The following is an 11,687-nucleotide window of genomic DNA, read 5'->3' on the forward strand; positions in this document are numbered from 1 at the left end:
TGGCCTCATCCCCACCCACCATGTGCTACAAGCGCCAGGTGACAGGATCTCTGGTTCCATGTCCTCCTGGCCCCTGGCCCGTGGGCACATTAGACTGTTCTGAGGGTCACTCCCTTCCTTTGGCCCCTGGATCAGTCTTCAGCTCCACTCCTGTGTGGTTCTTGGCAGGGCGGACGTCTCTGTGGATGACCCTCCCGCAGCCTCCTCACCCCCGGGGCTCCACTCACCAGTCCACGGTCTGGACAGGTCCCTGCTCGCAGCTGCACCTCTCCCATCGTCTTGGGCTTAAGGGTCCTACCCGTTCACCACCTTGAATTTTTTCACCCCCTCCTCCTAGTGACCAGCTACCTCCAACCACTTTTTAACACTCCCTCCTACTTCCCTACTCGTTGTGGGATGGGGTGCACTATGGCTTGTAGGATCTTAGTTCTCTGACCAGGGATTGAACCCGTGTAGTCTGCGGTGGAAGCGTGGGGTCCTAATCACTGGACCACCAGGGAATTCCCCACTCCTTGTCGTTTGTACTCAGCTTCCCACCCTCACCTCTGCTCACCCAGGTTAGACCCTGGCCTGTCTCTGCCTCTGCCTGTGAATGGATTCAGGCTAAATACAGACCCTCCAGATGGCCCTCCACAGACACAGGGCCCTCCCCACCCAACGCACAGCCCCCTGCGTGCACAGTTCCCAGTGGCTGGATTCAGACTGAATACTCTCTCCAGACAGCCCCCTGCACTCACACAGGGGCCCCCACACGACGCACAGCCTCCCTGGACGCAGTTCCCGGTTTTGGTACCTCGCCTCTTCATTGCCTTCTCCCCCACCTTGATGGTTCCTCCTGTGTCCACAAAGAAATGTGAGTCGTAACCAGGATCTCTGAAGGCCAGGAAGGGCCCTGGGGCAAGGGTGGCAGCCATCCTCACCCACCCGGGTGCTGCCCTAGCACGCATTAGCACCTGCCACCCTCGCCGCATCCCCAGGCAACCCTGTCTTCCACTTTCTTCTAACAAAGGAAACTCTTTAAGGGCATCAGCCCGCCCCACATTACTGAGCCTGCCCTTCCTCCTCCTCTTCCTGCCCGGTCAGCAGCATCTGAGCCAGGGGTCAGGCTCGCTGGGCTGCGGGGACTGCCCCTGGCTCTCCGCCCTCCCCGAGGCCCTCCTCCTCCGTCCCTTCTGCCGCCTCCTCCTCACCTCCCCTGGCAGTAAGTCAGTGTGCCTCCTGGGCTCTGTCTAGACCTGTGCTTCTGAGCCTCATCCCAGCGCAGCTCTCCCTGCGTCTGTCTTCAGCCCAGACCTGCCTCTCGACTTGAATTCAGACCCAGTGAGCTGCCCGCCATTTCTGCTCACAACTCACAGTATCTCAAACTTAAGGGAAGCAAACTTCACGTCCAGCAGGGTCATCTTTCTGTTTCTGTTCCCCTCAAGCCCCTATTGATGCCTAACCCCATTCCGTCAGCTGTACCTCTGAAAAGTATTCAGAGTCTGAGCCTTTCTCGTCCTGTCTACCCCGCTCCCACCCTCACCCCCATCAGGGCTCTGCCCAGGGTATGTGTGAGTGCCCCTCATCTCAGTGATGCGACTCCAATAGGTCCTTCTGACCCTCCACTGTGGGCTCAGTAGCAGGGAAATGAAGAGGAACAGGACTGAGAGATGACACGTTGGGGGCCCCTGGCCCCCCTCCTGGGTGTCCGGGCCCACCTCCTTGCTCTCTCACACCTCGCTCCAGCCTTCAGGAGCATTCCCTTGGGCCTGGTGGTCCCCGCCTTGTCCTGTCATAATCGCCTTCAGAAGGACCCAGAGACACTGGGAGCCCTAAGCCCTGGACCCTGGCTGCTTTCTGTCGCCTTTGGAGGCAAAGCATAAGGGACTCCTGCCTTTTTGTGCCACAAAAGGGCCCACAGACACCCTTGCTCTCCAGCTCTCCTCTTTGGGGGACTTGCTGGGCCACTGCTTAGGAGGAGGTCTCTGGCCCTCGCTGACCTTTCTCTCCCTCCCCTCAACCCCTGCAGCCAGCCTGTGGTTCTCTTCTCCTGCTCTCCTGAGAGTGTAAAATTAGGGTGATTGCTGCTGCGGTCTGTCGAGAATCTGTTCTGCTAGGGGGGGCCTTGCTTCCTCCTTTGGAATGAGAGACCCTGAAGTGTGACATGGGCTTGCTCTTGGACATGCGTGCCATCCTCCTGACTGTGCCCCTTGTCCAGCAGCTGACGATGCCCCTGCCTGGCTCCCAGCTGCCTCTGCCCCGGTACGGCTCCGGGCAGCAGCCCCTGCTCCTGCCACAGTCCATCCAGCTGCCCCAGGCGCAGAGCCTCTCAGTCGGGGCCCCCCGCAGGATCCTCGCCCCTGGGTCCCAGCCTTCAGTCCTCAACACCAGCAGAGAGGTGAGGCTCACTCTGTCTTGCTATGATCCTGGGATGCGGGGCAAGGGAGTCCTGGCCTTGGGGGACCCTCCTTGTAAGTCAGGAGCCGTAGCTGTCGTGCAGCGTGGAGGCTCTGGGCCTTACCAGATGGCTGGCTTCCTGCTCTCTGCCAAGTCCTCTCGGTCCCAAGGCAGGAGCTCCTGCTCACCTGTCACTACAGCATGGACAGGCCTGGGAGCACGAGTCAGGAGGGCCTTAGGGGCTGCTGCTGAGGTCCGGGGGCCAGAGCCTTTGCCAGCTCCAGGTTCCACACAGGGCGGCCTCGGTGGTGCGTGTCCATCCTCCTCATCTCGTGGCACCCCCACCCCCCACCCCGCAGCCCCAGCTCTGCCCAGGGTGGTGGTGTGGGGGCAGCCGTCCCCAGGGCCCTGCTGTGACTCTGTCGCTCCCCTTCCCGGCATCTCTAGTCCTCTCAGATGGAGATGAAGGGCTTCCACTTTGCCGACAGTAAACAGAATGTTCCTGCAGGAGGCTCCGTGCCGTCACCGCAGACCTACAGGTAAAGCATCACCCTGGGGTTGGGTGCTCACAGCGAGCCCTCAAGGCGCAGTCATGGGCCCTGGGAGAGCAGGGCGCTGAGGTGGGGTCGCCTTTGTCAGCCCACCTGTCACCAGGAAGCTGCAGTGCAGGGATGCAGGAGACTCGGGGTTGGTTCTGCTTTTTTATCATAAACTGTTCTGATGCCAGAGAACTTTGTGGAGAAATAGGGAAAGGAAAGGCTGATGTCACGGTAACATCAGGGCCGACCCTGGCTACTGGCAGCCTCCTCACCAGGTTCTTCATAAAAGACTCCCTGGCATGGGGGTGTGCACTCTGGAGCGGGGACTCCTCTCCCGGGGCCTCATGTCCCCCGTGGGCTTCTGACCCACCAGGGCTTGCTGCTCTGGGCTCGAGGGCATGAGTGGACCTCCTCTGGATCCGCCTCCACCTCTAGTAAGTGTCCCAGGTCGCTTGCTGGATTCAGAGGGGGCTTGGTGTATGTAAGCCATGGGCTGAGTTATGGCTGACCCTTGAACTTATAGGGGGTAGGGGTGCTAACCTTCCATGCGGTTGAGAAGTCAAGTATACTTCACAACCGTTCATGTCCACGGTTCCATATTTGAGGATTCAGCCAACTGTGGGCTGTGTAGTACGTGTATATTGAAAAAAATCTGCGTGTAAGTGGACTCCGTGCAGTTGTTCAAGGGTCAGCAGTTCTTAGTATGTTAGGAAGTTAGGGAGCGTCCAGTTCTGACAGCTTTTGCACTGGCTGGGAAGGCCCCACACTCTGGGGTCTGGCCCAAGAGTTGGTACAGTCGACTCTTGTTGACCGTAGAGGGTTCCTGGAATTCCCTCCTGTTTGCCCGTGAGGAACACTGGTGTGTGTGACCTGCAGTGCCTATGCGAGGTGACCGCGTAGCTATGGCTGAGCTTACCCCCCAACACAGCCAGCCGCCTGCCCCCTCGACCCGGAGCTGGAGGCCGAGTCGCCCTCCTTCACGTCAGTCCTCCAGCTGCATGCAGTTCCTGAGAAAGGGGTTTTTGTCAGTCGCCCCCTGTTTCTATTATCTTTCCTGTTCTTATTTTCACTCTCTTGGCTTGACATTTTTTCTTGTTGTTTTCAAGCATATTTTTCATACAGGCCAAAACTATAGACCTGTAAAAAGTATCTGTGGGCAGCAGCAGCAAACAGTGAGTTTGGGTAAGAAAAAGGAAGCTCAGACACAAAGGGATTCCCCTGCTGCCACAGGCAGGTTTTATCCCATCTGATTGGAGAGCCTTCCTTGGAGGCAAACCCGGAAAAGGCACGCTCACGTAACAAGAGTCACCTGTGTCCATTCGCTGTCGGCATGGCAGCAGCGGCTTTGTTCTTGGGAGAATGCTTAGAAAAGACAAGCGTAGCTGGTAGCCTTTGTTGGTGTCTTAGTGGGGTTGGGAGAATGGGAGTGGTTTACAGTGCAGTGTTGCCCAAGTTTTCTGGAGACAGGGCTTCGGATGCATGCCCTGTCAAAGAAGGGTTCCTTGACCAGATACTTGGCAGAGGGGTGTGAGCCCGGGAGGGCTTGCTGGGGAGTCAGGGCGCACCTCAGCAGAGGGCTTACATTCCCCTGGCCCTCGGGGGGTCTTGTTGAGCTCTTCTCATGACCTTTGACCACAGAATCCTTCTCCACATGTTATTTAGTCGCTAAGTGGTGTCCAACTCTGTGGCCCCATGGTCTATAGACCACCAGGTTCCTCTGTCCATGGGATTTCCTAGGCAAGAATACTGGAGTGGTGGGTTGCTGTTTCCTTCTCCAAGGGATCATCCCTACATAGGGATCGAGGCCACATCTCCTGCATTGGCAGGCGGATTCTTTACCACCGAGCCACCAGGGAGGCCCTTTTTGCCACACAGCACCTGGTTAATTGACATCCTTGGAGCTAGTTGTCTATCAATGGTACACATGTAGAAAGATGATTTACATTTTTATTACTTCTGGTATTATTCTTTGCTACCCACTACCCTCTACTTCCCAAATGAAGACTGGAAGGATACTTGGCATAGCTCATGTATCAGGCTTTTTTTGGTGGGGGGGGCACGCTGTGTAGCTTGCAGGGTCTTAGTTCCCCAGCCAGGGGTTGAACTTGGGCCCCAACAGTGTGAGCACTGAGTCCTAACCTCTGGATCACCAGGGAGTTCCCTTCTTTTTAAAGTCTAAACTCCTATTGGAGTTTAAGCTCGTTTTTATTTTTTATTTATTTCATCAATCATATATACACATATGTACCTGCCGTGGCACTCGGCTTGTGGGATCTTAATAACCTGACCAAGGATTAAACCCAGATCCATGGCAGTGAAAAGCGGAGTCCTGACCACTGGACCACCAGGGAGTCCCTTCATGTATCAGGTCTTATAGCCCTTTTGTCTGGAGCATCAAGTTGGTCCAGACCCTCCAAACCTGAGAGACGATTGGTGACTGTCCTTTGGTCGGTGTCTGCCCATGGTGGGACCTGGCCACCGCCCCTCAGGTGTGTCCCTGTGAACTGGGTTGGAGGTGCCAGGGCCCCGTGGCGACACCCTCGCCCCCTGTGCTCTGGCTGTCTGGGTCTGTGTCCTCCGATGGAGGCTTGACTCCGTTTCCGTGGTGACGCGTGTGTTCTCACCCCCTCCTTTGGTTTTTTCAGGCCTAGCTCTGCTAGCCCCAGTGGGAAGCCCTCTGGATCAGCAGTTAACATGGGCTCTGTGCAGGGACACTACGTTCAACAGGTAGAAGATGGCTTTCCAGACCCTCCAGCCCCGGACGCTTAGGCCCGTCGCCAAGTGCCAAAAGAGGAGGGACTGTCCAGCCTGTTTGCGTGCTCCTCTTAGAAAGAGACATGCCCTGGCGCTTAGAGAGTGGCGCTGGGAGCCTGCGTCCCTCCTGGAGAAGGCGCTTCTCCTTTTGCTGGGCGTCTGGATCCTTCCTTGTCCTGCTGAGAAGGGAGGATGCGGATTCCATGGAGGAGGTCACGCCGGAAGGGGGACTCTCCCTCCGTAGCAATTGGGCTGTGAAGGCACTGGGACCCGGTTAGGCCCGGGGGTCAGCTCTAGAAGCCGGGGGTGTGCGGGCGCGTATGCGCCTGGCGTGTGTGCCTGTGTGTGCTGGCCTAGTAAGTGCTGTGTCTCGTTCTTCTCTTGGCTGGGTGGGGTCCAGACAGACTGACATTCTCCTGTTTATAACGAGAGGGCTGGCTCAGCATCTTTGCCTTTGGCACAATCTCTTCACTCCTGTAAAATGTGACCGGGCTCCAGAGCTCAGACAAGTCAGGTGTGGGATGTTAGCAAGACAGCCTTCCTGGCTGGTGGAGGTAGAGGCTCTGTTGTTCAGTTCACTTCTCCTAACTCAGTTCCCCAAGGGTCACTCTCTGAGTTGCTAGGCCTGAGCTTCTAAAGCTTCCTTGAGAACTCACACCACCGTGTGAGGGGCAGAACCAGGCTGCTCACTCGGTGACACTCCTCACTGTGCAGAGCTGCAGCTTAAGGGGCTCCTGGCTGTGACTCTGGAGGTCACATTAGGGGCTTGGGGAAAGGCTCCCACAAAATGGGAGTCGGGAGGGTTGAGGATCTGGGAGGCTGAGTTGGTTGAGAGGCCCCCCGCTCCTGCAGCACGGGCTGGGGTGCGCTGATTTGAGAAGGTCCCTGGGGCGGCCTTGGGTGGGCCACTCCTGCAGAGGCCCCTGGGCGGCACAGATGCTTCCCCGGGACCCGGGCCTCCTGCCTCTGAATCACTGCACTCAGCGCTCTGGGAGGGAGCAGAGCCTTCTCAGGCCAGGGTTCTGCCAGGAGAGGCATTTCTGAGTCTGGTCCTTGACTGAAAGATGGGCCTCCTAGGGTAGCTTTCCTCTTGACGTAGGAGCAGGAAGCAGGTGGTGGGGCCATGGTTCCTGGCAGGTATGTCCGCACAAGGCTGACTTCCTCTGTCTCTGTCTATCTGTCCAAAGGCAAAGCAGCGAGTGGATGAAAAGCCCGGCTTGGGAGCCGTGAAGCTGCAGGAGCCTCCCTCAGCCGCTTCCCCGCTGAAGCGAACCGGAGCGATCAAGCCCCGGGCAGTCAAGGTGGAGGAGAGCAAGGCCTGAGGGGCTGGGCCCGGCCTGCCCGGGAGGACTCTGCCCTTGGCCTCGCCGCCGCCCGTTGCTGGGGAGTCTCGCCGAGGGATCCCCTGTCCACCTGCCTGGCCCGGACTTCGAGATCTCCCTTCTCTCCTCCACTCCCGAAAGCTCCGTTGTCCAACCGGCTTGTACCCATGGATCTCTGGCATTGACCTGCTTGCTTTAATACGAAACGAACAAGCAAACGACTCCATTCCCGTCTCCTTTCCATCACGAGCGCAGAGTGACCAAGCGTCATGCCGTGCAGACTAACCCCGCCCTCTCCCGCTTCCTCCCCTCCCCGCCTCCCGTCCCCGGGCACCGTGGGCTGGCAGCAGGGCCGTTTTAGTTTGAGGCTTTTTGTTTTAAAAAGCAGCTACAGGTTTTTACAAAAGAGAAAGGAAAAGAAAACAGAAACACAAGCTATGTATAGCTAGACTCTTATCTGTCCTTTGCTGCCCTCTCCCTGACCTCCTCCTGTCACCTCCCCTGTTCGATGTGGTAGGTCACTGCAGTACCGGCAGGGGTGATGCTTGGGAGCACGCCTCTCCTGCTCTCTCTCCTCTGATTACTTGCAGAAAGAAATGGTTTCAGACACTGCTCCTGAGCTTGGGAAGCAGTGACTTGCAGGGGGCGGGGAGCGGGCAGGTGGGCTGGCATTTCGATGGCTTCCAGCCTCTGGGCTGATGACCACAGGGAGCTTATGGTCAGCCCATTGACACTGATGTTTTTAGCCTAAGAATGACACAGAACTTCTATCTCAGACTCTTCCTAAAGCTGGTGGGGACACTGACTGCTGGGAACCTGAGGTGAATCATGGAAATAAAAGGCAGTGGTGTGTTCCTGTCTTGACCAGGGCAGTGCGAGCTGACAGCACCACCCACCCCCCTACCCCCCTATCAGTGCCTGCTGCACTCACAGGGCCTGATGTCTTCTCATGCCCCCTCTCTTCCGAGCTGCCTTGTCTCTCTGGGTCCTCTGTCCATCCACGTCTCCTGCAGCTCGGCACTGGAAACCCCGCTGTCCTCTGTGGCGACAGGCGCCTAGACCGTTGTCACTAGAGGTGACGGGTGTGGTCGGGTCTGTAGCCGCGGCCTGAGCTCTGGGAGGAGGCGGGAGGGCTTGCTGCTTTCCTTTTCTCCCCTCCCAGCTGCAGGCCCAGGCTGTGGGGCCGGAGAGGCCTAAGGGGGCAGTGGGGTCTCCAGTCTTTCCAGAGGCCAGAGCAGGGCCCAAGGGGAGTTGGGCGAGTGCAGGGCTGGCGATGCTGCCAAAACAGCCTGCCTAGCCTCTTAGCTATTGCCGTCCAAATGTGGAGACATTTTACGCTAGGTCTCTGTTTGCTTTTAAAATAAGAACTAGAAGGAAATCATCCTAAATTCCAAGGAAAGGTGAGGGGAAATTTGAAGTTTCGTCTGTGCTCTTGAGAGAACTTAGCGCTCATCAACCTGCTGTTGCTGACAGGTCTGGGGAAGACTTGGCTCGGAGGATGGGAAGCAGGGAGACGGCATGGCCCGCAGGGTCCACCTGCAGCGTTGCCCCAGGTGGTGACGGCTATTCGGGCTGAGACTCGAGGCTCTGTCTAGTGCAGAACACTGGGAAAGAAGGGCCTTAGGAATCGCTGTAGTCACTCATTGCTCTTCGCTGCTTTAAGGAAGTGTGGGAACAACAGGCTTCTGGCAAAAGGTGCAGGGTTTCAGCGTTTAATCAGTGGTGTCCAGCACTCCCCTCCTTGCCTCCACTCAGACCTTACTTCTCACTGGCGTGTTTTTTTGTTTTTTCTTCTCCTTCATCCCCGGAATCTTTACTCTGAAGTCCTTTCTTGCAGGGCTGCCCCTGGACGGAGCTCCCTGTGCGCTCACCTGCCCTTTTCTCCCTTCTCCTGCAAGCACCTGGCTACTGTCCCCACTGAGACAGGGCTCCCCTCCCCTCCAGTGGCCCCTTCAGGGGCCTCAGACTCACAAACAGAAACGTGGCCAGACCCCTCACACCTGATTCCAGTGCACATGGTCAAAAGGAAAAAAGGCTTTCTCGTTTTGAAATTCAGCAGGACAGGCCTGGATGCTGTTACAGACTCTTTAAGATGTGTCCTTTCAGGTGAACCTGCCCTCAGAGTGACAATACTTCCTGTTTGAGGAAAAAAAAAAAAAGGGTCACCTGTTCTCCAGCCCTTTTCTCTACCTACCCCTGTATTCCTCCCACCCCCAATAAAAACAAAACACTAGAATTTATTTATATGTATTGATGTCGTAGGTCTAGGTGGAAAAAGAAGTAAATGTTTCACTGCTCTATTTATATATAATGTCTGAATTATTCTGTGCAGGAAAGGCCAGGAAAATTGCATGTGACGTTCAGTGCGTTTACCACCTTTGTGTGCCCAAGCTGCAGTCTCTTTCTGGATGAGACACAGATTTTACATTGAACTCTGGAGGCAGAGGGCGGGCAGCACCCCATCCCTCCCTTGGTCTGATGAAATGCAGTAATTAGTGCAGAGATGTCTTGGAGGGCAGTCTCTCTCCTTTCATGTGGCTTTAGAGCCAATCTCCAGGTAATAGGACTTGGGGTCATATTTTGCCTTCACATCCCCATCCTCAGAGTGCAAATCCACACAGAGGCCTCTGCCAGAAAGCCTTGGGTCGACCAGCCGGGACACGTAAAGACTAGCACTCGACGTTTCTGCTCCTGGGCAGGGTCAGGGGTCAGAGCCCTCTCACTTGGCCTTCAGCTACTCAGATTACCCTTCTTTCCCATGCTGGCTGTTCCACCCTGGCTGCCGATGATGCATCCTGTTCCTCGGCAACCAGTGACCCTGTAGTACTGTGTGTCGTCCGGCATCAGTTCCTCTATGGGGTAAAACCCAAGAGCGTGAGCTCACGTACCCATGCGGCCTCATCCACCCCCTGAAGGTTTCTTTGCCAGCTGTATTTGGTCTGGTTTTTGTTTCCTGTTTTGAATCAATGTTACTGTTTTCAAACTTGGAATTCCTACACTTTGGGCTCCAGGTTCCTTCAGGGAGAAAACTAAGGAATGACTATTACCCAGAGAAATCGGTCGGTCCGGTTCCAAAGCCATGGTCAGGGCAGCAACTTCTGGGGACTCGGGGATATCTTGTTACATTCTGACATCATTTCTTCCCAGCTCTGCCCTCACCCTCCTGTCTTGTAGATCTGCCTTCTGGACAGCTGATGAGGTTTGCCAAGGGCCATGGAGGCTGAGTGTGCACTCACAGGCATGGTCTCAGAACTGGCCCGCTGAGGCAGCGTGGGGGCAGCAGCTGAAGCCCCCTCCCTCCCGTGTGGTTCCCCTCTGTCGAGTAGCTGCATGTTACCTCTCAAATCTGTATTTGTCCCATTTTTCTTCTTGCAGAGCTAGCCTGGGGTAGAAGGTCTGTTGGAAATGGCCTTTGAGCACCAAGGACACTAGGGTACTTGAACTTAGTACTGTTCTGTGATGACTGGGAAATGCAGACTTCAGAAAGCTGGCTCTTCCAGTTTGAAAAGTGAACCGGACGTAAGACATCACCAGGACAGGAGCAGCTCAGTGCTGGGGTCAGACGCTGTCGTCCAGCCATGCCCTCCATCGGGACCACCAGTGCATATCTGGCCAGTGATCTTCCAGGCGCATCCATCCTGCCGTTCACCATTTCTCCACCCCAGTTAGGTGACCTCCAGGAGGCATCAGTGTCCCCGAGGCCCTGCCTTCAGCATGTTACAAAGCCTCATAGTGGAACTCTGCTGAGGCTCTCTGTGGATGACCTCCTTCCATTGTGAAAAGGGGGTCCTGCACACCAAGCTTTCGACCTCATGCCTTGCATAGTGAAAAGCGTTCGGGTTTTTTTGTTGAGAGAGGGTTGTTTTTTGTTTTGTTTCTTTTTGATCTTATTTTGGCCTTTCCTCTCTTTGTCTTTTCATGTAGACCAGATATTTGAAAGGGCAGACGATGGCTAAAAGGTGTAATGTGCAGCTTGTTTCTACGTGGTTTGGGGGAGCTTTTACCTTAGATGGGAAAATGGGACCCTGGATTTACCAGGCCATGGTGGCACCCTCCTCCTTCACCCTTCCCTCCGGTTCAGTACCTGTTGTTTCTCCTTTCAAATATGTGATTGTACTAGCTCTTTCCATATGAAAGAATTCTCCTTATTTAAATAAAAAAGTTTAAAAAAAAAGACCCACTGAAACCAAACATGCTCTGTTAGGCTGTGTGTTCCTCGACCTTGTCACTTGACTAGAAATGGAAGTGTCTTCCCCAGGTGTAGAAATTAAGAGCGACTGGGCAGCCTGAGGGCAAGGAGGGGCTGAAGCCTGGGGTTATTAAGGTGGGTGGACGTTAGCACTGCCTGCCCCCGCCCCCCTCACCCCACTCCCCTTGAGGAGTGGGTGGGTCACAGAAGTTGAGTGCTGGACTTGTGGTTTGTTGCCACTTCTAATGTCCCTGTTGTTCTGCTGTAATAGGAGCGGTAATAAAGTACAAAGTTTTGCGGTGCTTTGGGCTGGGAAAGCAGAGCAGGCCGGGTGTGGGCCAGGAAGGATGGAAAGCTAGGATCTGGGTCTGAGCAGCAGTTCTCGGTTCTGCCCTCCACTAGGTGTGTCACCTTGAGAGAGACACCTCCGCCCAGAGCCACAGTTTCCATAATTACAAGATGTGGGTTGTAAACAGTACCTACTGGGCAGGGTACTGTGGATGCAGA

The 11,687-nt window shown here is 55.6% G+C and overlaps 1 protein-coding gene across 11 annotated transcripts in view; it reads left to right on the forward strand.

The window, feature by feature from the left end:
- PRRC2B (proline rich coiled-coil 2B) overlaps nt 1-11,182 on the forward strand; it is an 84,424-nt gene extending 73,242 nt beyond the window's left edge. For 7 of the 11 annotated variants that reach the window (XM_018056000.1, XM_018056004.1, XM_018056005.1 and 4 more), the window contains 4 exons: nt 2,198-2,377; nt 2,824-2,915; nt 5,561-5,642; nt 6,857-11,182. In XM_018056000.1, the coding sequence (XP_017911489.1) occupies nt 2,198-2,377; nt 2,824-2,915; nt 5,561-5,642; nt 6,857-6,991 (489 nt within the window). In that variant the 3' untranslated portion in view covers nt 6,992-11,182. The remainder of the gene's footprint in view (nt 1-2,197; nt 2,378-2,823; nt 2,916-5,560; nt 5,643-6,856) is intronic. The other 4 variants (XM_018056002.1, XM_018056011.1, XM_018056007.1 and 1 more) reach the window with 3 other exon arrangements.

This window comes from Capra hircus, chromosome 11 (assembly GCF_001704415.2).
Source record: "Capra hircus breed San Clemente chromosome 11, ASM170441v1, whole genome shotgun sequence".
Classification (NCBI taxonomy): domain Eukaryota; kingdom Metazoa; phylum Chordata; class Mammalia; order Artiodactyla; family Bovidae; genus Capra; species Capra hircus.